At 46.1% G+C, this 25,798-nt stretch overlaps 1 protein-coding gene across 4 annotated transcripts in view; it reads left to right on the top strand.

The window, feature by feature from the left end:
• LOC129709293 (coiled-coil domain-containing protein 60-like) overlaps positions 1–25,409 on the top strand; it is a 117,326-nt gene extending 91,917 nt beyond the window's left edge. Inside the window, exons 8-13 of one of the 4 annotated variants that reach the window (XM_055655570.1) lie at positions 6,175–6,262; positions 8,416–8,514; positions 14,656–14,796; positions 19,667–19,801; positions 22,894–23,083; positions 24,961–25,409. In XM_055655570.1, coding sequence (XP_055511545.1) covers positions 6,175–6,262; positions 8,416–8,514; positions 14,656–14,796; positions 19,667–19,801; positions 22,894–23,083; positions 24,961–25,068 — 761 coding nt within the window. In that variant the 3' untranslated portion in view covers positions 25,069–25,409. The remainder of the gene's footprint in view (positions 1–6,174; positions 6,263–8,415; positions 8,515–14,655; positions 14,797–19,666; positions 19,802–22,893; positions 23,084–24,960) is intronic. The other 3 variants (XM_055655569.1, XM_055655571.1, XM_055655572.1) reach the window with 3 other exon arrangements.
• Positions 25,410–25,798: the final 389 nt, after the last annotated feature.

Raw genomic sequence — 25,798 nt, 5'->3', positions numbered from 1 at the left:
GAGAACGGTCTCGACCCACAACGCCACCCATTCCTTCGCTCCAGAGATACTGCCTGTCCCACAGAGTTACTCCAGCATTTTGTGTCTATTTCCCTTGTGTCTTAATTTATGGTAGGATAGATACAATGGATTCAATCCTCTTTTTACATATAAGATGTACTTTGTTGGTTTGTACGCTTGTGTGTCAGACGATGTAGCTCACTGCTGGCTTCTGTCATCACCCAACATGTTGACAGAATTGGCGCCCAACGCGTCACAGAGTGCATCACATCGTCGCTTCCAGGGATTGACACAAGGAGACTTCAGTCATGATCCCCTAAGATGTATTCATTTTATACTAAAGATCACCGACCAACTGCACTTTAAGAGTTCAGGCATAAAATTTGCTTGTGGTTACAGGTGCACAACCTTTTATCCGACAGCCTTGCGACCAGACACTTTTCGTAATTTGGAATTTGTCATTAAATTTTTTAGCCCCTCATGGTGTGTATCTTTGCAGAGTAGTTTTTTTTCTTGCAGAATAAATGTCTGTATGAAAGCAGCATGATCAGAATTTGTAATGTGACCGCTTCAAGCACAAATCATGCCCTTAGGCGGCCTAAGGCGACATTTTCACACTATTATATCCGTGTGCAGCAGAGGCGCCAATTCTATGTGCACTGACGTAATCTGTCGTATAATGTGTGGTTACAAACAGTATAGCGTGAACCTGCGTGTGATCTATTCAGCACATCAATCACATTTGGGAGGTGAATGGTCGATGTATAGCCCAGCCCTCCAATAAATCTTTTATATGACAGAATTCTAAACAATTAAACAAAATTGTATCAGTTTCGTTGATAATTCACTTGTCTACATCATGTATTATGTCCAGGAGTGAGACCCGTAAATAGGAAATTCCCCGAAGCAGAGTCTTAGGTAAGGAAGGTTCAGCAGAGTGAGTGGCATTGCAGTGCAACCATCAGTCAGATCTGCTTCTTGTGGTGTGAAGCCTCCTGGATGGCCCGACGGTGACATAGCGGTAGAGTCGCTGCTTTACAGCGCTTACAGCGTCAGAGACCCGGCTTTGATCCTGGCTACGGGTGCTGTCTGTACGATGTTTGGACGTTCTCCCCGTGACTGCCTGGGTTTTCTCCAAGATCTTTGGTTTTCTCCCACACTCCAAAGACATACAGGTTGCTAGGTGAATTGGCTTGGCATATATGGAAATTGTCCCTAGTGTGTGCAGGATAGTGTTAATGTGCGGGGATCACTGGTCGATGCGGACCCGGTGGGCCGAAAGATCTGTTTCTGTGCCGTATCTCTAAACTAATTTCACCAAGTGTAACAAGGCCAACTCCATGGGTTGGTAAGGAACTAATACAATGCTTGCAAGTATGTGCATTTCGTTGTCTCTGTACTGTACACTGACAATGACAATTAAAATTGAATCTGAATCTGAATGTTGCAGGCACTGTGGCGATCTCACAAGCATTTAATTACAGAAGTTAAATGTTTAACCCATTGACCGTTTTCTAACATTAGAAGATTCCGTGTGCGGACGTGGCCCCGACGGACGAGAAGCCGAAGCAAAGAAGTCGAAGCCAAAGAACCGAATGGAAACAAGGCCGAAATGTCAAATAACCGAAAGGGCGGGAAAGGGCGGGACACCTAAAAGCCAACGAACCAAAAATCTGCGTCACCTAAAAGCAAACTTACCGAATGGCCGCTCTGTCAAAATGCCACCTACCTGAAAGGCGGCGTCGCCAACAGGCCAACGGACCGACTGCCACTCAACAGAAAAGTCAAATAACGGACATAACGTTGCCGGGGGGCAGGACTTGTCAGCGATTGGTCCAGACCCCCACGTCCATCACATCACTGTGGAGGGATGAATATTGTCCCAAACCTCCGCTCCACCTGACCCGCAGCCCGCGGAGGGTGGCCGTGGGAGAGTGGGGGCTGTCCCGAGGGATGCGCACCTTCAGCCGCTTACAGCTTGATGCTTGGGTTCAGATTGCCCAGTCACCTATGGCTTGTGTGGAAAAATGACTGCCACGCTCCCATCTCCCCCTTCTCTCTCCCCTCTTCTCTCTCTCCTCCCTCTCTCCCTTTTCTCTCTTCCTTCTCTCTCTCTCTCCCCCTTCTCTCTCTCCCCCCCTCTCTCTCTCTCTATCCCCTTCTCTCCTTCTCTCCCCTCTTCTCTCTCCCCCTCTCTCTCTCCCCCCTCTCTCTTTCTCTCCCCTCTCTCTCCTCTCTCTCCTCCCCTCTCTCCCTCTCCTCTCTCTCCCCCATCTCTCTCCCTTCTCTCTCTCCCCTCCTCTCTCCCTCCCCCTCTCTCTCCCCCTCTCTCCCTTCTCTCTCTCCCCCTCTCTCTCACCTCTCCTCTCTCTCCCCCCTCTCACCCCCCTCTCTCTCCGTTCTCTATTTATCTCCCCTTTTCTCTCTCTCTCCCCCTTCTCTCTTTCCCCCACATATGCAGAGCAGCTATGGAAGTTGAGAAAACTTGCACTGACAGCAAAGATAGACACAAAATGCTGGAGTGACTCAAGCATCTCTGGAGAGGAATGGGTGACTTTTCATGTTGAGACCATTCTTCAGACCTGAAGATTGATTCTGAAGAGTCTCGACCCGAAACACCACCCATTCCTTCTCTCCAGAGATGCTGCCTGTCCCACTGAGTCACTCCAGCATTTTGGCATAGTCATTTAGTCGTAGTAGTAGGGCTACTGCCTTACAACGTCAGAGACCCGTATCCGATCTCGACTACGGGTGCTGTCTGTACGGAGTTTTCACGTTTTCCCCATGACCTGCGAGGGTTTTCTCCAAGATCTTCGGTTTCCCCCCACACTCCAAAAACGTACAGGTTTGTAAGTTAATTGGCTTGGTATAAATGTAAATTATCCCCAGTGTGTGTAGGGGGTTAGTATTTGGGGGTCGCTGGTCAGTACGGACTCGGTGGGCCGATGGGCCTGTTTCTGCGCTGTATCTGTAAACTAAATAAACTACCCTCTCTTCCTCTCTCTTCCCCAATCACTCTCTCCGTCTATCCCCATCCTCCCCTACCTAATTCGTCCTCATTCCTCACTCTTCTTGTCGCGACCCCCTACCCACTCTCCCACTTCAGTTCATTCACAGTTTTTCTCCCTCCCCATTCTCTTCAGCATTCTTTGCACCACTCCCCCCCCCCCCCCCCCCCCCAACCCCCCCCCCCCCCCCCCCCCCCCCCTCCTCACCCCCCAATTCCCTTTTCTCTCTCTCTTAGGCAGCTGTCAAGGAGCAGATTGTTACATTTCCAATCGCCTGGGCCCTCATCAGCCATATATTCCCAACAATGATCATTGTAAATGGGGAACACTTAACCCTAGAGTGTTTATTACATTGTAGCAAAATTAGTTAGAACTAAAAGCAGCAGAGTGCTGGGATCAATCCAAAGTCTAGGCACACATGGAAATATGTCCCCAAAGACTTTATAAGTCCTCCATTTCACAAGCAAACCTTTATGCGATGAGGTGACATCATTGAATCACCATCCATGCTATGCATCTTCTGTGCTCAGCAATCTTCGTTCGTGCAACTCAGCAACACCAATCCCCCTGTGCATTAACAAATAAAACAGAGCCCACACACCAGCTGAAACAGAGAGCTGTAGTCATGGTGAGAGTGGAATCGTAGGCCAGTGGAACAATTCCACAGAGTGCTCCAATTCCCCGTTATAACTTTGAGGGCGAGGTTGGAGAACTGTATCAAATGGGTGTTTACATAATTTCTCCAGAGTTGCTGCTGAAATTAATTGATGTGTGTGTGCTAGTGTGTGTTACATCACCTAATAATGTTAGCCTTGTCAAAGAGCATTGGAAAGTGTTAAGGGCCTGTCCCACTTACGCGATATTTTTCGGCGACTTGTCGGCATCCATCCTAGTCGCAACAGGTTGCCAAAAATTTTCAACATGTTGAAAATCCAGCAGCGGCCAGAAAAGGGTACGACTCTCTGGGCGTCTAATATCTCTCATAAAAATATGCAAGCCCGGTCTGGAGCCGCTCTAAACATGCAGGCAAGGTGGACTCTGCATTGAACACTGCCTGCAGGAAAACCACAGGATGCCTGAAGCTGACAAAGGTTGAACATCAGTACGAGCTGGCTGGCATCAATGAACCATATCGAAGACGTGATCGGGCAGCTGCAGTACAATGCTCCAATGCGGAGACAGACCCCCGCCACCCCTTGCACAATCGCCAACATGCCAAGTAACACTTGAAGAGTCTGAACAGCTTCATGGAACTAGAGCCAACTGTTTCAGGCACCAGAACCAAACAACAGATGGCACCAGGACACCGCCTGCCGTATACTACCTGGAAAGCCCCAAACCACCTCCGCACTGGAGTGGGACATTGCGGACTCACCTTGAAGATGTGGGGCCTCTCGAACTCTGACAAGTGCAACTGTGGAGAGGTACGGACAATGGGGGGCCATCTACTGACTTGCGGTGGAGAGGCATGCACTGAGGACAATCTCCACAGAGGCACAGATGTGGCACTGGCTGTGACAAAGTGATGACAGTACGTCGTCTGAAACACGAGCGAATTAATATCTTAGCTTGATTGATCCCGGAGAGAGTGGCTGCCAGCATTGTACGGTGCCAGGAAAGCAGTCAATGCGGTCGCCCGTGGTCTCAGTGTGACTACAACTTTACTATGGGGGTTGTTGTCCTGGGAGAAAACACTGGCATTAATTTGTTTATTCTACCACTGGTTCCGAAGGATATTGCTGAGGTTATCTTGGTGATATCGCTCTCCATTATTTTAAGTTGCATCTTGTAAGTAGTCCATATGTCTGAAGCACTTAGAAGGATGGGGGTCCCTGCTGTCCAGTAGACCATAAGCTTTGTGTAAGAAGGAGCTGCAGATGCCGGTTTAAATCGAAGGTAGATGCAAAATGCTGGTGTAACACAGAGGGACAGGCAGCATCTCTGGAGGGATCATCAGCTATTGGCCAGTTAGAGATCGTATTCTTCAAACACTGTTAACTTCAAGAGGCCAGAGGTCTTGCTGTAACATTGGAATTGGTGGTGAATTCAATAGTCTTGTCTTCCCCCATTTAGAGGAGGCATCTGAGGTATTGGGAAATGGACTGTGTTCTCCAAGTCTCATTAGGGACTCATCATTGTCAAAGGATGGTGGTTTGAAATGTGAGCATATTAATAGAGTGCCATGATTTTGCTAATGTTTGGAGTAAGATCCATTATCTCATATGCTGCTGTGAACCAGTGCATTAGGTGGTTTAGCCCAGTGTGTGCCCTATGTACTTGGAGATACAGCATGGAGGATCACCCATTTACACAGTGCTATGTTAACTTACTTTGACAGCCGCATGTCTCTGTGTTTTGAGCATTGTCTGTGTATTGTAGTTCTGAGTTTAATTGCATCATCCCTGGGGTCCCTAGTTTTCCCTCCTCTTCCAAGATAAAGGAAATGAAACCAGTTTTAGGAAGGATCAGTCCTGTTCTCTCTGGTTGGCAGAGTTGGTTTCGCTGAGATTAAAAAATGCCTTTTGTAATTTCTGTTGCTACTCTCTGCATTTGTCTGGAAGTAATTGCACTTTCAATGTTCATCTTGATGCATACAATTGATCCTGGAAGCAGCAAAAAGGACCTTGACAGAGAGTGACCCAGTGCCAGACAGCAGAGAGACCCTTCGGTGGTAACTCAGGTTATACTTGTATCCTATTCTCATGGAGGTCACTGTGTCAAGTTCGAGATCTTCAGCATTGCTTGGGGAATTCTCCAAATGGGGTTGTTGTCGATATCACCGTCTTTGATGAGCTCTCCTTCATTCTTATCTCTCAGTAGTGTGGGCCCTTGGTGTTTGGACCATTCAATTGACTCTCCTGTCTGGCATTAGGTTGAGACATCATTCACCAAATTACTTACCCACTTCTTCAATCTGATGAAGGGTCTCGACCCGAAACTTCACCCATTCCTTCTCTCCAGAGATGCTGCCCGTCCCGCTGAGTTACATCAGCATTTTGTGTCTACCTTCTACTTATCCACTACCACAGATAAGCATGAGGAAGACCATGGAGATATTTTGGGAGAAGTCTGTACATCCAGTACGGGCCACTGTTTCTGCAGTGACAAGGGGGGGAGAAAAATCTGAAAATATACTCCAAATGTCACCATTGTGTTTCTCTGACAGATCTTCAGAAACTCATTGACTCTGTGCATGAGAGCATTAACAAAGAGCTTCATGGCGAAGAGGCACATCCAAGACACAGTGAGGAAAGGTACAATTCCTTTGGTTTTTAGAGTCATGGTCATGCAGTCATAGACTGGAATAGTGTGGAAACAGGCCCCTTGCAGATCTGCAAGTAATGTCTACATCTTCTCCAGCTCTTTGCAGGACAATAACTGAAGATAATATTCCAAGTGCAACCTCACCAATGTTATCTGGTCTTGCAGTTCATTTACAACCATTTGGGTTGAGCAAGTTGACTGCCAAGCTGAGATGGATTATGGAGAATTATTTTCAAATTTGATTGCCCTCAGAAATTCTTCTCTATCTTCCATCTGGGCATGATGCCAATCAAGCCTTGACCTTCACAAATGGGTTCACTGCAGACCTCAACCCAAGTGCATGAGCTCCTTGTGACAGGATGTGGAAGCGGGGGAAGGGCAGATGGATTGAAGGCGTATTTCTAATTGAGATTTGTGATTTCCTTTGCCTGCTTGGCCAGGTGGATGCACAGAGTGTTGCTCAGAGTAGGGGAATCGAGGACCAGAGGACACACGTTCAAGGTGAAGGGGAAAATATCCAATAGGAATCTGAGGGGTAACATAGAAACATAGAAACATAGAAAATAGGTGCAGGAGGAGGCCATTCAGCCCTACGAGCCAGCACTGCCATTCAATATGATCATGGCTGATCGTCCCCAATCAATAACCCATGCCTGCCTTCTCCCCATATCCCTTGACTCCACTAGCCCATAGAGCTCTATCTAACTCTCTCTTAAATCCATCCAATGATTTGGCCTCCACTGCCCTCTGTGGCAGGGAATTCCATGAATTCCCACAATTCACACAAAGGGTGGTGGGTGTATGGAACAAGCTGCCAGATGAGTTAGTTGAGGCAGGGGCTATCCCAACGTTTAAGAAACACTTAGACGGGTACATTTGGAAAGGGGAAAATATAACAGCTTTTGTTTCATTGAGCTGCATCAGACAGTGTGGATAGTTGTCCCTTGTTGTACAAGCAGGTCACTTATCAAAGCACAGAAAATAAATTATATTGGAACCTCTTTTATCTATATCTTGCTGCCCACAAGAATTTCCACGCTGTCACAGAGTCACACAGTGTGGAAACAGGCCCTTCAGCCCAACTTGTCCACACCGGCCAACATGTCACAGCTACACTAGTCCCTCCTGCCCGAGTTTGGTCCATATCCCTCCAAACCTATCCTATCCATGTGACCGTCTAACTGTTTCTTAAACGTTGGGATAGTCCCAGACTCAATTACCTCATCTGGCAGCTTGTTCCATACACCCACCACCCTCTGTGTGAACAAGTCACCCCTCAACTTCCTTTTGAATCTTTTTCCTTTCACCTTGTACCTATATCCTCTGGTCCTCGATTCCCCTACTCTGGGCAAGAGACTCTGTGCTTCTACCCGATCTATTCCTCTCATGATTTTATGCACCTCTATAAGATCAACTGAATGCCTTGCATTATATAGCCCCTAATGCCACAGTTTTGGCATCTGACACTGAGTGGATAGTTGGCCCTGTTGTACAAGCAGGACACTTTTCTAAGCTCAGAAAGCAAACTAAATTGGAAACCTCTGTAATCTATAGAGTATCTTGTTGCCCACCAGAATTTCCACACTGCCTTGAATGTTATAGACCCTAATGCTACAACTGTAATCATAAGATCAGAAAAATAATGGTCTTAATTAAATTAATCACTTATCATTTCTTTTATTTGTACTTAATATTCCTGATTACTGCTTCTGAAAGACTATTTGCGCAAAGCCAAAATCAGTAACGCTTGACTGAGTATTGGTTCTCTAAGCTTGAGCTTAGGATTCTCTACATCATCATCTACCTATCACTTGCCAGACTTTGCCCTGCCTCTTCTATTTTCTAGCTTTCTTCTCCCCCCCCCCCCACCCCCCGACCCCCATCTCCCACCTCAAATAAATTTGAAGAAGGGTCCCGACCCGAAACATCACCTATACTTGTTCTCCAGAGATGCTGCCTGACCCATCGAGTTACTCCAGCACTTTGTGTCATTTTTCAGTAAATTCTATTTATTGCTCCTCTTGCAATGTGTTTGTTCTCTTCAGAAAATTTATGCGCCTGTAATTGCATTGATCTGTGCCAATTTGATACGTCAATAGAGAATATTGGCCTCTTGTAATGAAGATTCATTTTGTGTCCTTAGCTCAACAGCTGTCGTGAGTACTGGAAAAGTGAACCCGTGGGCCAGTTACAGCACAGAGCCACATACTGACGTTAATAAATTGCAACAGAGGCCAAAAAGGTACTTTCCAAATTAAAGTTGACAACTGCAAAATTAACCTGCGACCCAAGTTTGTTTGGTTACGTAAATTAATCAGACGGCGTCGAGAATTGATTTTCATTGACATTTGGAATAAGAATAGGGCCTGAATCTTATTGGGTGTGGGGAAAAACCAACCCTTCACTTCCCCATTGACGGTGAGTTATGGGCTTGTCACACTGTACGAGTTCACCCAAGAGCTCTCCCGAGTTTAATTAAAAAATCAAACTCATGGTAACACGTAGAATGTACGTAGCGGGTACGTTGGAGTTCGGGGACGTCTCTTAGCGGCTCGTAACGCTAACGGCAGGTACTCGGGAAACGCGGTAAGCTCGGGAAGACTCGTGAAGATTTTTCAACATGTTGAAAAATGTCCACGAGAGCCCCGAGTACCTGTGAGCGGCAATTACCGTAGATCTCCGAGTTCGAATCAGGGGAAACTCGGGTGAACTCTTGAATTAGCTTGTACAGTGGGACAGGCCCATTAGACTGCATTCTGATGTGAAATTACAGGGGATACAGTGTAGGAGTTGAGCTAATTAATGACGTAGCCATCCTGTTGATCCAAATTGAGGAGTCTTTCTTTAATCAATGGCAACTTTTTTAAATGGGTGATACTTTATTAAATTGTCAACCCCTTATTTAAATGGGCAACCCCTCATTAAGAGGGCAGCTACCTGTTCTCTCTGTGACTGTCTTGGGTACTCCAATCATCTCCCACATCCCCAGACTGTTAAGTTGTGTAGGAACGAACCACAGATGATACCAAGATAGGGGGTGTTGTGGATAATGAAGAGGATTTCCAAAGTCTACAGAGTGATTTAGGCCATTTGGAAAAGTGGGCTGAAAGATGGCAGATGGAGTTTAATGCTGATAAATGTGAGGTGCTACACCTTGGCAGGACAAATCAAAATAGGACGTTCATGGTAAATGGTAGGGAATTAAAGAATACAGTTGAACAGAGGGATCTGGGTATAACCGTGCATAGTTCCTTGAAGGTGGAATCTCATATAGATAGGGTGGTAAAGAAAGCTTTTGGTATGCTAGCCTTTATAAATCAGAGCATTGAGTATAGAAGCTGGGATGTAATGTTAAAATTGTACAAGGCATTGGTGAGACCAAATCTGGAGTACGGTGTACAATTTTGGTCGCCCAATTATAGGAAGGATGTCAACAAAATAGAGAGAGTGCAGAGGAGATTTACTAGAATGTTGCCTGGGTTTCAACAACTAAGTTACAGAGAAAGGTTGAATAAGTTAGGTCTTTATTCTCTGGAGCGCAGAAGGTTAAGGGGGGACTTGATAGAGGTCTTTAAAACGATGAGAGGGATAGACAGAGTTGATGTGGACAAGCTTTTCCATTTGAGAATAGGGAAGATTCAAACAAGAGGACATGACTTCAGAATTAAGGGACAGAAGTTTAGGGGTAATATGAAGGGGAACTTCTTTACTCTGAGAGTGGTGGCGGTGTGGAATGAGCTTCCAGTGGAAGTGGTGGAGGCAGGTTCGTTGGTATCATTTAAAAATAAATTGGATAGGCATATGGATGAGAAGGGAATGGAGGGTTATGGTATGAGTGCAGGCAGGTGGGACTAAGGGAAAAAAAAGTTGTTCGGCACGGACTTGTAGGGCCGAGATGGCCTGTTTCCGTGCTGTAATTGTTATATGGTTATATGGTTATAGATGCGGGTTTACACCGCAGATAGACACAGCATTCTAACTCAGCGGTAGAGGCAGTATCTCTGGATAGAAGGAATGGGTGATGTTTCAGGTCGAGACCCTTCTTCAGACTGAGAGTCAGGGGAAAGGGAGACATAGAGATGAGGAAGTGTGAGATGTGAAAACGACAGATCAAAGGAGATGTTCAAGGAAGTTGTAACTAGAAGAAGGGGGACAGTCAGACTGGTCAGTGAACTAGGAAGGGGGAGGGATGGAGAAAGGGGGAAAGCAAGGGTTACTTGAAGTTAGAGGTGTCAATGTTCATACTGCTGGGGTGTAAGCTGCCCAAGTGAAATATGAGGTGATGTTCCTCCAATTTGCGTTGGGCCTCACTCTGACAATGGAGGACGCCCATGGAAGTCTATGCTGTTAAGTTAATTGGCCACTGTAAATCACCCTTCTACAGACAGGGTTGATGGGCATGTGAAAGACAACGTGTTGCAGGCAGATTAGGCAGAGAGACTGGTGGGGTAGCTCTGCTCGGACAATAATGTTATGGCCTTTAGTATACTAAGGCATTTCACCAGATGTAAGAAAACATGGGTACCAAACCTGAAAGTGAAACAGGAGATGAGATGATGTTTAATCACATTCCAATTTAAAAGAGAGAATGCAGAAACACACAGGGAGTGAATACTTGGTGCTTAGGTCAAGTTGGCTGAAAAGACTCATTCTGAGATGGGGTAAATATAAGTTTAGAGATACAGCGTGTAAACAGGCCCGTCAGCCCACCGAGTCCGCAACGATCAGCGATCCCCGTACATTAATACTACCCTACACATACTGGGGACAATTTCCATTTGTACCAATTAATATACAAACCTGTACGTCGTTGGAGTGTGGGAGGAAACCGAAGATCTCGGAGACAAACCACGCAGTTCACGGGGGAGAACGAACAAACTCCGTACAGACAGCGCCTGTAGTCGGGATCGAACCCGGGTCTCCAATGCTGAAAGCGCTGAAAGGCAGCAACTCTACCGGTGAGCCACCGTGCCGCCCTTATTTCTGTCTGATGCCAGTCCTGTTGGGATCAGGTTGGTAAATTTATCCGACACAGACACTGCCGTTATTGTGGACATCGCGACTAGACTTGACTTTTTACACTCGGCTGCCTTGTTCACTTTCACTCCATGTTGATGTGTGGAGAGAGGTTGCTGGAACTAACAACAAAGAGCTCATTCATGCCCACCACCACAGCCCAGTCAATGCAACTACTGCCTTTCACCTTCTCAATGCACTTCTGTCCAGTTTGGAGTCATGAAGAAGGGAGGATACAAAGATCCAGTGTACATATATTTAAAGATCAACTTTGAGGGCACTTCTGTGGCCAATAAGGATCATGTTTCATACCCTCTCAGTGTATGGTTGGTGAATCTGTGGAATTCATTGCCACAGAAGGCTGTGGAGGCCGTCAATTGATAGTTTTAAGCCAGAGGTAGATAGATTATTGATTAGTATGGGTGTCCGTGGTAATGGGGAGAAGTCAGGAGAGTAGGGTTACGAGGGAGAGAGATAGATCAGCCATGATTGAATGGTGGAGTAGACTTGATGGACCAAGTGGCCTAATTCTGCTCCTATCACATGACCTTATGAGCATGCGAGCTGCAGCCTCTGCTCCTTTGACCCAAGTTCAATCCGAACCTCTGGTGCACATTTCCCCGTGACAGCATGAGATTCTCCCCAGGAGCCCTGCTTCCCCCCTACATCTCAAAGATAAGCTGCTCATTACAAAAGATTCAGGATGGGGGGGGGGATTCTCCATGATTGAATGGTGGAATAGACGTGATAGACAACAGACAATAGATGCAGGAGTAGGCCATTCGGCCCTTCGAGCCAGCACCGCCATTCAATGTGATCATGGCTGATCATCCCCAATCAGTACCCCGTTCCTGCCTTCTCCCCATATCCCCTGACTCCGCTATTTTTAAGAGCTCTATCTAGCTCTCTCTTGAAAGCATCTAGAGAACCTGCCTCCACCACCCTCTGAGGCAGAGAATTCCACAGACTCACCACTCTCTGTGAGAAAAAGTGTTTCCTAAATGGCTTACTCCTTATTCTTAAACCGTGGCCCCTGGTTCTGGACTCCCCCAACGTCGGGAACATGTTTCCTGCCTCTAACGTGTCCAAGCCCTTAACAATCTTATATGTTTCAATGAGATTGCCTCTCATCCTTCTAAACTCCAGAGTGTACAAGCCCAGCTACTCCATTTTCTCAGCATATCACAGTCCCGCCATCCCAGGAATTAACCTTGTGAACCTACGCTGCACTCCCTCAATAGCAAGATGGGCCGAATGGCCTGATACTTCTCCTATCACATATGACCTAATGAACCCCACCCAACAGTACTACTGTGGTTGCCCAAGTCAGGCTTGATCAGCTTTGTCCCTTCAGATCCCTGCTTTTGCAACTTTGGCACCACGGCACTACTGTCAACGTCAATCACGTAAAAATAGAATAGCATTACTGTCAAATGATTCACCACGGCAACCGCATGACGGAGGCACTTGCATTAACCTCACCAACAACAATGTTTCTTCTGGGCTTGTATATATTCACCGTTGCAAATTTGGGTTATTGCATCCCATACTAACTGAGCAATGAGTCAGCACGCTATTGAATTAATAGGGGCCACATCAAATGACGTACATAATGCTCAGGGCATCCGTTTAGTTTTGCAGTAAACCAATTTGTATGCTGAAAGACAATAGACAATAGGTGCAGGAGTAGGCCATTCAGCCCTTCAAGCCATTCAATGTGATCATGGCTGATCATCCCCAATCAGTACCCCGTTCCTGCCTTCTCCCCACAACCCCTGACTCCACTGGTTTTAAGAGCTCTATCTAGCTCTCTCTTGAAAGCATCCAGAGAACCTGCCTCCACCACCCTCTGAGGCAGAGAATTCCACAGACAGGATCAGCAGATTGATAGTGTAGGAAGGAACTGCTGTTTAAACCCGAAAGACACAAAATGCTGCAGTAACATAGTTTGAATATTGACTTCTCTAACTTCAAGTAACCCTTGCTTTCCCTCTCTCTACATCCTTCCCCCTTCCCAGTTTTCCGACCAGTTTGACTGTCCCTGATTACATTTTATCTCTGTTTGCTTTGTTGTCACCTTGGGGACATGACATGAGAATTAAGGGACTGAAGTTTAGGGGTAACCTGAGGGGGAACTTCTTTACTCAGAGAGTGGTAGCTGTGTGGAATGAGCTTCCAGTGAAGGTGGTGGAGGCAGGTTCGTTTTTATCATTTAAAAATAAATTGGATAGTTATATGGATGGGAAGGGAATGGAGGGTTATGGTCTGAGCGCAGGTATATGGGACTAGGGGAGATTATGTGTTCGGCACAGACAAGAAGGGTCGAGATGGCCTGTTTCCGTGCTGTAATTGTTATATGGTTATATGGTTCTCTGAGCTAACAATGGTCTGCTCAACATTTTCCTTGATCTCCACCCCCTTTGATGTCTCGTTCTCACACCTTACACTTCCTTATCTCTCCCAACTCTCAGTCTGAAGAAGGTTTTGACCCGAAACATCGCCCATTCCTTCTCTCCAGAGATGCTGCCTGTTCTGTTGAGTTACTCCAGCATTTTGTGTCTGCCTTCAGCAGATTGACAGGTTGAATTTCTTCTGGTCACCTGCAGGTTAATGTTTTGGTGTAAAATTATTTTCATGATGACATTAAAGGAGTCAGGTTCCTGGAAGAGTGATGAGGGGAATCCGTGGATTGTCACCTTGTCGTGGTGGAGAACCTTGTGTGGTCCTGAGATCCTGAGATCCTGATAGTGATGCCGTCTGGAGCTATGCTCCTGGTAGAGCCACCTATGGCGGTAAGGTCGAGGGGGAGGTCTCTGACAAAGAGCAATCCAACCAAGACCTCAACGGTGGAACAGGCGGAGGACGATGGCTGACTTTAGTGGAGCGTCACAACGGCTGGGAAGGCGGATGAAGGCTGCAGCAAAAAAGGGTCTCCGGTCGTCTTGGACTCCATGCCACTGGATCCTGACCCAGATCTGTCAAGGGCCGTGTGGTGGCTGTCTGTGCACCAGTCTCCCCACGTTAAACAAAGTCATGCACTGGCATCCTCCATACAGGGAATAGCACCCTGGAGACACCCATGGTCAGCCAGAGGGATGAATGCATTGCCTCGTGAGTCGCTAACTACAATTACATCTCCAGCTGGCTCCAGAGACAGAGGGCAGGTGTAATACTGTGAACAATGTTTGAGTAAACCTTCTGCATCCATTAGTCATATTATGAGCAGCTGTGATTAGAGTTTGTGTGCGTGTGTGATGTTGCCAGGTGTGGCTGGCTGACTGATTGAGACTACATAATTTTGTGATTAATTGTGATGCACTTGGACTGAATGGAACTACATTAACAATCTTTCATTTCTCGCTTGCAGCACCCCTTCAGGCCACGTTTCAGGAATCAACCTGCTTTCCGCCAGCAAATCCTCCCTTTCACTGGAGATGCAGTCAAAATTTGTCGAGATAACTGAGGAAGCAGCGTTGTGTCTCCATGACAACCTAGAGGCCTTGGAAAAGTTTGTGCAGTATTTCCTCTCCACTTCACTGCAGAAATAGACTTTATTTCTTCTGTAGTTTTAAATACTCATAATTCTTCTCTGCACGCTTTCCAGGTCAACTGCATTCATCTTGTAGCAGGGTGACTCAAACTGAACATAATACTACAAATGCCAACTGTCTTGTCAAACTGTAACATAAGGTCCCAAATTATATAAATGCCCCGAATAATGAAAGCCTTTGTGACCACCCTATAGAACATAGAACAATACAGCACAGGAACTGGCCCTTCGGTCCACAATACTTGTGCCAAACAAGCTAGACACAAAAAGCTGGAGTAACTCAGCAGGACAGGGAGCATCTCTGGAGAAAAGGAATGGGTGACGTTTCGGGTTGAGACCCATCTTCAGACAAACATGATCCCTAGATAAACTGATCTCATCTGCCTGTACATGGTCCATATCCCTCTATTCCCTGAACTTCCATGTGCCTATGTAAATGCATCTGAACAACACTATTGTATCTGCCTCCAGTACCATACCTGGCAATGTGTTTCTCTGTCTGCTCTGTTCTGAATCCAGATGAACAAGTCATCGTGAATCCCATGCATTTTAATCTTCTGAATCAACCTACCATGAGGGACCTTATCAACACCTTACTAAAATCACAGTGTACAACACCCACCACCCTGCCTTCATCAACCCTACCTCCTCCAACCTCATCTACTGTATCTGCTGTTCCAGGTGTCAACTCCTGTATATCGGCGAGACCAAGCGTAGGCTCGGCGATCGTTTCGCTGAACACCTCCGCTCAGTCTGCCTTAACCTACCTGATCTCCCGGTTGCTCAGTACTTCAACTCCCCCTCCCATTCCCAATCTGACCTTTCTGTCCTGGGCCTCCTCCATTGTCAGAGTGAGGCCCAGCGCAAATTGTAGGAACAGCACCTCATATTTCACGTGGGTAGCTGAACGTTGACTTCTCTAACTTCAAATAGCCCTTGCTTTCCCTCCCTCCATCTCCTCCCCCTTCCCAGTTCTCCCACGAGTCTTGCTTTCCTCTCCCTCCATCCCCTCCCCATTCCCAGTTCTCCCACGAGCCTTGCTTTCTCTCTCCCTCCATCCCCTCCCCATTCCCAGTTCTTCCACGAGTCTTGCTGTCTCCAACTACATTCTATCTTTGTATCACCCCCTCCCCTGGCATCAGTCTGAAGAAAGGTCTCCACTCGAAACATCGCCCATTCCTTCTCTTCAGAGATGCTGCCTGTCCCGCAGAGTTACTCCAGCATTTAGTGTCGATTTATACCAGCATCTGCAGTTCTTTTGTGCCCATACAAAACCGTATTGGATATCCCTAATTAGCCCATTTTCTTCCAAATGAGAGTAAATCTTATCTCGGACAATTCTCTTCACCAGATTCCCGACCACTGCATGAGGCTCACCGGCCTATATTTTTCTCTACTTCCTTTCTTAAACAAAGGAACAACAATGGGCACTCTCTCTAGCCCTCCGGGACCTCACTTGTGACTAGTGAAGAAGCAAAGTTCTGCATCAAAGATCCCGCCATCTCCGCTCTTGCCTTCCTCAGTCACTTTTCATAGATTCCATCAGGCCCTGGGTACTTTTCCACCTTAATGCTCTTCAAGAGCCACAGTACAACCTCCTTCCCCATCTCAAACTGCTGCAGCATAATTGTATTCACTACCCAGATCTCACCATCCTGCAAGTCCTTCTCCTTGGTAAATGCAGATGCAACGCAGTAGTTTAGTACCTCGCCTACATCCTCCAACTACATAGAAACACATAGAAATTAGGTGCAGGAGTAGGCCATTCGGCCCTTCAAGCCTGCACTGCCATTCAATATGATCATGGCTGATCATCCAACTCAGTGTCCTGTGCCTGCCCTCTCTTCATACCCCCGATACCTTTAGCCACAAGGACCACATCTAACTATCTTAAATATAGCCAATGAACTGGCCTCAACTGCCTTCTGTGGCAGAGAATTCCAGAGATTCACACTCTCTGTGTGAAAAATGTTTTTCTCATCTCGGTCCTAAATGATTTCCCCCTTAGCCTTAAACTGTGACCCCTTGTTCTGGACTTCCCCAACATCGGGAACAATTTTCCTGCATCTAGCCTGTCCAACCCCTTAAGAATTTTGTAAGTTTCTATAAGATATCCCCTCAATCTTCTAAATTCTAGCGAGTACAAGCCGAGTCTATCCAGTCTTTCTTCATATGAAAGTACTGACATCCCAGGAATCAGTCTGGTGAACCTTCTCTGTACTCCCTCTATGGCAAGAATGTCTTTCCTCAGATTAGGAGACCAAAACTGTACGCAATACTCCAGGTGTGGTCTCACCAAGACTCTGTACAACTGTAGTAGATCTCCCTGCTCCTATACTCAAATCCTTTTGCTATGAAAGCTAACATACCATTCGCTTTCTTCACTGCCTGCTGCACCTGCATGCCTACTTTCAATGACTGGTGTACCATGACACCCAGGTCTCGTTGCATCTCCCCTTTTCCTAATCGGCCACCATTCAGATAATACAGGCATAGATTCCATCATTTATCGTTATTTGTTTCTATCTTCTCCCTGGTCACCTTTTTATATTTAGCATATGTATAAAACACCTTGGGATTTTCTTTAATCTGTCTTGCCAATTACATTTTATGGCCGCATTTGGCCCATCTAATTACCCCCTTGAGTTCTTTCCTACTCACTTTATATTCCTCATATGCCACCTTCTTAAACCTGACATACGCTTTTCCCTCCTGACCAAGTTTCCAACCTCCTTGGTCATCCCTTACCTTGCCGTCCTCATCCCTCCTCCTTACTGGAACATGCTGATCCTGCACTTTGATCAGCTGGATTTTAACGGCTCTTACATGTCACCTGTGGATTTACCCAATAACAACTGTTCCCAATCTACTCTCCTCAGCTCCAGCCTAATATTCAGAAACATGTTAAAACGTATGGAGTTATGACCACTACCTGCGATGCCACTTTCAAGGAACTGCATGATCCCTCTGCTATGTAACACTCCACAAAGCCCTGCCATTCACTGTGAAGGTCTTGCCCTGGTTTGACTTCCAAAATGCACCACCTCACACTTATCTGCATTAAACTCTATTAACCATTCCTCAGGCCACTTGCCCAACTGATCAAGGTCCTGATGTAATTTTTGAAAACGATCTTTGCTATCTGACATAACACAAACTTTTGTTTCATCTGCAAACTTACTAGACTAGGGAAATAGCGGCACATTTGGATAGCAGTAGAAGGATAGGTCCGAGTCAGCATGGATTTACGAAGGGGCAATCATGCTTGGCTAATCTTCTGGATTTTTTTGAGGATGTTACCAGGATAATGGACAAGGGAGAGCCAGTGAATGTAGTGTTCCTGGACTTTCAGAAAGCATTTGATAAGGTCCCACATAGAAGATTAGTGGGCAAAATTAGAGCCCATGGTATTGGGGTAGGGTGCTGACATGGATAGAAAATTGGTTGGCTGACAGGAAACAAAGAGTAGGAATTCCCAGAATGGCAGGCAGTGACTAGGGGGCCGCAAGGCTCCTGGGGCCTATTTAGTTTTAAGAATTTGGAAGGGGATAAGCCATTTGAGAAAATTTTCAGATGACACAAAGGGGTGGCAAAGGAGGATGCTATTTCAGGGTGACTTGGACAGTGGGTGAGCGGGCAGATGCATGGCAGGTGGAGTTTAATGTGGATAAATGTGACGTTATCCACTTTGGTAGCAAAAATAGGAAGGCAGATTATTATCTAAATGGTGTCAAGTTGGGAAAAGGGGAAGTACAACGGGATCTGGTGGTCCTTCTTCATCAGTCACTGAAAGTAAGCATGTAGGTACAGCAGGCAGTAAAGAAAGTGAATGGCATGTTGGCCTTCAAGAGTCAAGAGTCAATTTAATTGTCATTTGGACCCCTAGAGGTCAAACGAAATGCCGTTTCTGCAGCCATAATTACACACAAATGGATGACACATCATAATTACATTTTACCATGATCACATTGAATGGCGGTGCTGATGCAGAGTCAAAGTCAAAGCCCCCGGCCCGAACGGCCTACTCCTGCACCTATTGTCCATTGTCATGCATTTGCCTGTCCCATACCTTCATTTACTTGACCAAAGCCTCAATTTCCCCAGTCATTAAAGCTTCCTTCGGCTCACCTGCCTTGCCCTTCAGTCCAACAGGAACATGCATGCCCTGAGCTCTTGTCATTGCACATTTAAAAGCATCCCCCTTTCTGGGTGTTCCTTTGCCGGCAAACAACCCTCATCCAAGCAACATGAGGAGGAACCTGGGTAATACCATCAAAGTTGGTCTTGCCCAAATTCTGAATTTGAACTTGTGGAACCTTCCCTGTCTTTGTCTAGAACTGTTTTAAAGCTAATAGAACAGTGGTCACTGGTCCCTAAAGATTTACCCAACACTTCAGTCACTTGCCCTTCCCAATTGGCCTATTGTGAGCAATTGTGAGCACATTACGTGAGGAAGGATATACTGGCTCTGGAGAGGGTCCAGAGGAGGTTTACAAGAATGATGGAGTGGATGTGGAGAGGATGTTTCCACTACTGGGAGAATCTAGGACTATAGGTCATAGCCTCAGAATCAGGTGTGTGACTGTAAGGAGTTTGTACGTTTTCCCCAGTTTTCTCCGAGATTTTTAGTTTCCTCCCACACTCCAAAGGCGCTCAGGTTTGTAGGCTAATTGGCTTGGTATAAATATAAACTGTCCCTAGTGTGTGGAGGATAGTGTTAATGTGCAGGGATTGCTGGTCGGTATGTATTTGGCGGGCCGAAGGGCCTGTTGCTGCGCTGTAAATCTAAACTAAACTATACTAAGCTGTGCCTCCGGGAATTTTCCAGGAAACGCTGGGACACCAGCAGACGCAGGTTCCGTGCGCTGGACAACATCACCAGCTTCTATACTTACAACGAGGACATGCAACGCTCCCTTCAGGAATCAGGAGAAAATAAAACAGAAGGAAATGCAGAGAGCTGGTGAGTGGCAGATGCTGTCCCCAACATCTTCCCTTTTGGAGCAGTGGTACTGAGGGGACGTGTAGTTTAGTTTACTGTCACGTGTACCGAGGAACAGTGAAAAGCTTTTGAACATTGAAAATGCTAACCAGTCAGCGGGAAGACAGTACATGATTACAATCGAGCCATTTATATTCTGTACATGATAAAGGGAATAACATTTAGTGCAAGGTAAAGCCAGTAAAGTCTGATAAAAGGTAGTCCAATGGGCCTGTCCCACTTAGACGATTTTTTCGGCGACTGCGGACGACTGGACCTGTGTACAATGTCCACAACAACCTACCACCTGGTCGACGTCAAGCTCGGGCTAGCTACCGCCAACCGGCGACCCATTAGGACGTCCACCTACGACCACACCTGTGACAACCTCCGTCCACCCGTGACAAGCTATGACAAAGTAAGACAATTCAGTCGCCGGTACCTGTCGCCGGTTGACGTATGTAATCGCCAATGGAATTCACCGGTCAACACCTGGCGACAATCTACGTCATCCTGGTGACAACCTCCAACAGCACGTACGTCAGGAGAAGTCAAGCTACGCTCATTGGCGTCAAGCCAACTGTTGCCGACTGTCGGCTAAAAGTTTTGAACATTTCAAAATCCAGCAGCGACCAGAAAAACGCTACGATCCTTTGGACGACTGAGCAGGCGACTCGCGACCATACAGGCGACACCCCGGCGACCGTGTAGTGACAGCCTAGTCACCTGTAGACGCCAAAAAAATTGCCTAATTGGGACAGGTGCATTAGGGTCACCAATGAGATAGATAGTAGTTCAGCTCTGCATTCTGGTTGTGGTAGGATGAATCAGTTGCCCGATAATAGCTGGGTAGAATCTGTCAGCGAATCTGGTGGTGTGCATGTTCACACTTCTATACCATTTGCCTGATGGGAGAGGGGAGAGAAGGGAATGGCCAGGGTGTGACATCATTGATTATGCTGCTGACCTTGCCGAGGCAGCGTGAGGTGTAGATGGAGTCAATGGAAGGGAGGTTGGTTTGTGTGATGGTCTGGGCTATGTCCGCAATTCTCTGCAATTTCTTGCGGTCTTGGATAGAGCTGTTCACAAACCATGCTGTGATGCATCCTGATAAAATGCTCTCTGCAGCACATCTGTGGAAGTTAGTGAGAGTTATTGGGAACATGCCGAACTTCCTACGCCTTTTAAGAAAGTAGATGCATTGTTGGTGCTTTCCAGGTCATGGCCTCTATGTGGGTGGTCCAGGAGAAGTTGTTGGTCATATTTACTCCTAGGAATTTGAAGTTTTTAACCATCTCTACTTTGCCACCGTCAATGCAAACTGGGGCATGGGCACCACTTTGCTTCACGAAGTCGATCATTTTGTCTTGCTGACTTTCAGAGAAAGGTTGTTGTCCTGACACCAGGTCACGAGGTTCTCAACATCCTTCCTGTCCTCCATCTCATCATTTTGAGATGTATGAGAAGAATGATGAGTGGAAATTGGGAGCAGAAAAAGGATCTTTAATGGTGAGGCAGTCAGATGTCATAAATTGTTGCACATATCCCCAGTAACCTGGTCCTAAAGTGCCCTTTGTTTTGAGCCAATGGGCCAGGTTTGATCCTTGCTCTGTGAAATGGTAGCTTCCCTCTGCCTGGGAGTAACTGAGTTGCAGGAGAGAAAATATTTAGTGTAGGAAGGAACTGCAGATGCTGTTTGACACCGAAGATAGTCACAAAATGCTGGAGTAAATCAGGGGGACAGGTAGCATGTCTGGAGAGAAGGAATGGGTGACGTTTCGGGTCGAGACCCTTCTTCAGACTGCTGCCTGTCCTGCTGAGTTACTCCAGAAATTTGTGTCTATCTTCCGAGCTGTTTCGTTAATATTGTTAATGTCATAAAAGTTAATTATCCTGCTCCAATACAATGTTCTTTACTTCTACATTGCTGTGTCATGTGATCATACAAGGCCCAATACCATAGGCAGAGTGAATTCCCTATCTAGCTCTAGGGTCCCACAGAGATGAAGTGTAAGTGTAAGGTCCTGTACCAAACACAGTCAGGGTCCTGACAGTGTGTAAGGTCCCATGCCACAGACAGTGAGTATATCATCATGGTGCAAGGTCCAGTACACAGACAGTATATTTCCTGTCATAGTTCAATGCCCTGGAGATAGTAGATTCCCCGTCACAATGTGACACCCTGTACCACAATCAGTGAGTTCCCTGTCACAGTGCAAGTTCCTGTACCCCAGCCAGTGAGTAGCTTGCTCTGTTGATGTTTACTGCTGTCAGTGCCCAGTGTTGCTGTGTTGACCTCGGCTAAAGATGGATCTGATTGTTCTGCCACCATTTCACCACCAGGGCTGCACGGTGGCCCAGCAGTAGAGTTGCTGCCCTACAGCGCCAGAGACACGGTTTCAATCCTGGCTACAGGTGCTTGTCTGTACGGAGTTGGTGCATTCTCCCCGTGACCTGCGTGGGTTTTCTCCGAGATCTGCAGTTTTCTCCCACACTTCCCCTCCAAAGACGTACAGGCTTGTAGGCTAATTGGCTTGGTGAAAATATCAAATTGTCCTGAGTGTGTGTAGGAAATGCAGGGCGAGCATGGTGGCGCAGCGATAGACTTGGTGCCTTACAGCACTTACAGCGCCAGAGACCCGGGTTTGAGCCCGACTATGGGTGCTTGTCTGTACAGAGTTTGTACGTTCTCCCCGTGACCACATGGGTTTTCTCTGGGATCTTCGGTTTCCTCCCTTGCTCCAAAGATGTACAGGTTTTAGGTTAATTGACTTGGTATAAATGTAAATTGTTCCTGGTGTGTGTAGGGTAATGTTTATGTGCAGGGATCTGGGTGGGTTGAAGGGTCTGGTTCCACTCTGTATCTTTAAGCTAAACTAAACTGAATGAGACATTCACATTGGGACTTCCACAAGAAGTGATTCTCTTGATTGTAATGCAAGGGGTAATATCGTTAGCAGTGCTGGAGAAAAATCACTGGACCATCCTGTGTTACCAGCTCTTCATGTGTGTGAGTGAATGGTGTTTTTTTTCCAATGGTGCACCGAGAACTTCTGCCTTCCATGATGTTTCAGGTTCTGCAGCTTGTTGCCCAGAGTTCCCGAGGAAATACGAGGAAATCAGAAGATCAGCCAAGCTCTGAGGAAGCTGGAAAAGTTTGGAGAAAGACAAAGCCTCAGAATTAGGCCGCAACAATTCCTCAAGACGCTTCATGGATTGCGGAATTGGGAGCTCTGCTCCCCAGACATTAGCGCGGCTATTGAGGTGAGACCATTTAGCAGGTTCTACAACAACATTTAAAGACAAGGTAGACACAAAATTCTGGAGTAACTCAGCAGGTGAGGCATCATCTCAGGAGAGAAGGAGTGGACGACGTTTCGGGTCGAGATCCTTCTTCAGACATTTAAAGAAACATAGAAACATAGAAATTAGGTGCAGGAGTAGGCCATTCGGCCCTTCGAGCCTGCACCGCCATTCAATATGATCATGGCTGATCATCCAACTCAGTATCCCGTACCTGCCTTCTCTCCATACCCTCTGATCCCTTTAGCCACAAGGGCCACATCTAACTCCCTCTTAAATATAGCCAATGAACTGGCCTCAACTACCCTCTGTGGCAGAGAGTTCCAGAGATTCACCACTCTCTGTGTGAAAAAAGTACTTCTCATCTCGGTTTTAAAGGATTTCCCCCTTATCCTTAAGCTGTGACCCCTTGTCCTGGACCTCCCTAACATCGGGAACAATCTTCCTGCATCTAGCCTGTCCAACCCCTTAAGAATTTTGTAAGTTTCTATAAGATCCCCTCTCAATCTCCTAAATTCTAGAGAGTATAAACCAAGTCTATCCAGTCTTTCTTCATAAGACAGTCCTGACATCGCAGGAATCAGTCTGGTGAACCGCCTCTGCACTCCCTTCTATGGCAATAATGTCCTTCCTCAGATTTGGAGACCAAAACTGTACGCAATACTCCAGGTGTGGCCTCACCAAGACATTTGGATAGATACATAGAAAGGAAAGACTTTGGGAGAAATGGGCCAAACTTGGGCATGTGGGACTAGTGTAAATGGGGCACCTTGGTCGTTATGAACTTTGGGCCAACGCTGGATGACATTACGACTACAACCTTTCATTTTGAACTTCCTGACAAACCACCTTGCTGACCACCACCTTGCAAGAGGATGATTAACCCTTGTGTGGTTACTGCTCCTCAGAAATAACACGTGGCCCCAGAGGTAACGTTGGAGAATCTCAAATGTAAAACTTCCATCAGTGAAAGCGATGGGCAGAATCCTTCATTCCCACTCTATGTATGAAGTAGTATGAATATATAGAGAGATGAAGAATTTCTATATTACACTAAATTTCTAAATTTCTAAAGATACTTTGCAAATACTAATGAGTTTATTTTTTGTAATTGAATATGTAAATGTTTACATAACATTCCTTTGTTTGGTGTTTTAATAAAATTAACCATATTCATTTACAAACCTTAGTGACCATAAGCCAGTGAAAAGAATTATGCAGACTTAGTCCAACCACCAAGGAAATTATAAATGTTTGTGTGTATGTACAACTATTGTGTCACTTTCCAGAAGAAAATACTGTAGTTGCTGTAGATTTTTAATTTAGTTTAGAGATACAGCGTGGAAACAGGGCCTTCCGCCAATCAAATCCGCGCCGACCAGCGATCCCCGCTCATTGACACTATCCTACACACACTAGGGACAATTTACAAACCTGTACGTCTTTCGAGTGTGGGAGGAAACTGGTGCTCCTGGACAAAACCCACGCAGGTCAAGGGGAGAACGTACAAACACCGTACAGACAAGCACCAGTAGTCAGTATCGAACCCGGGTCTCTGGCGCTGTGAGGCAGCAACTCTACCGCTGTGCCACCGTGTTGCCCCCAGATCTGAAAAGATAGCACAGAATGCCAGAAATACTCAGGAAAGAATAGCGTGCCAAGAAAGAAACTGAGTTAGCATTTCCGGTTAATAATGTTTAATCATTGGGGGTGAATTTTTCCATAAATGCCACCAGGCCTGTTGAATATTTCCAACATTTTCAGTTTTTATTTTCGATTCCATGTTATTCGATTTATACTGAAACCCATCTTTCATGTCCTGACCATTTTCTTCACAGTTTATGCGAGACAAAGTGATTCAGATGCCTGCAGAAGACTATGACAACTGGCTTCAGCTGAAATTGAACCTACCAAAGAGGGCACAAAGTGCACCTCCCATGAGGTGAATATCGCAGGAGAAACATCTAACACATTGTTGTAACGTGGTACCATTTGGAGGTGTTCTATATCCTTTTGCATCAAATTTACATGAGCTGAAATCACTGCGTATGATATTAATTAACACAAATTAGATTTATGTACAATATCTATTGTTTGAAATAATCGAATAAACTAGCTTGTTATACTAACACTAGGCAAAACATGTCTTCATAGGCTTTAATAATTAGTGTCCAATGCAATTTCACCCACATTATTCTAATATTTTCCTAATTATAACCTGAGCATCAAATAAACCAAGGAGATAAAAGTGATAACAGATTCTTTAGTTATTTTGATATGTGATTTCTTCTATTCATAAACTATAGAAAATGTTTTTCTTAGTATAATATACTCCACACTAAATGACAATCCTTCACGATTGCGAGTTGGGGAGCGGGGAGCGGGGAGCGGGGAGTTAACATAACCCATCAGCGGCTTCAATCCAGAGCAGCGGGGGAGTGCGGGACGGGCTGCTGCGGACGGCTGGCCGAGTGTGAGCTGACTACAAACGGGAGGCGACTAAATGACTGCGAGTCGGGGGGGGGGGGGGGGGGGGGCGGGGACGTAACCCTCGTAGCTCGTGGAAAACAGTGCCCAGCAGCGGGCCACGAGGAGCAGAGCCATTGTGATGCCATCAGCTCGTTGGCTTTAAAAAAAAATTTAGATTTGTGAACAATTTTAATAAATAACTCGAGA

Source organism: Leucoraja erinacea, chromosome 25 (assembly GCF_028641065.1).
Source record: "Leucoraja erinacea ecotype New England chromosome 25, Leri_hhj_1, whole genome shotgun sequence".
NCBI lineage: Eukaryota > Metazoa > Chordata > Chondrichthyes > Rajiformes > Rajidae > Leucoraja > Leucoraja erinaceus.
The sequence above is the reverse complement of the archived record's forward strand: the minus strand, read 5'-3'. Positions and strand labels throughout refer to the sequence as shown.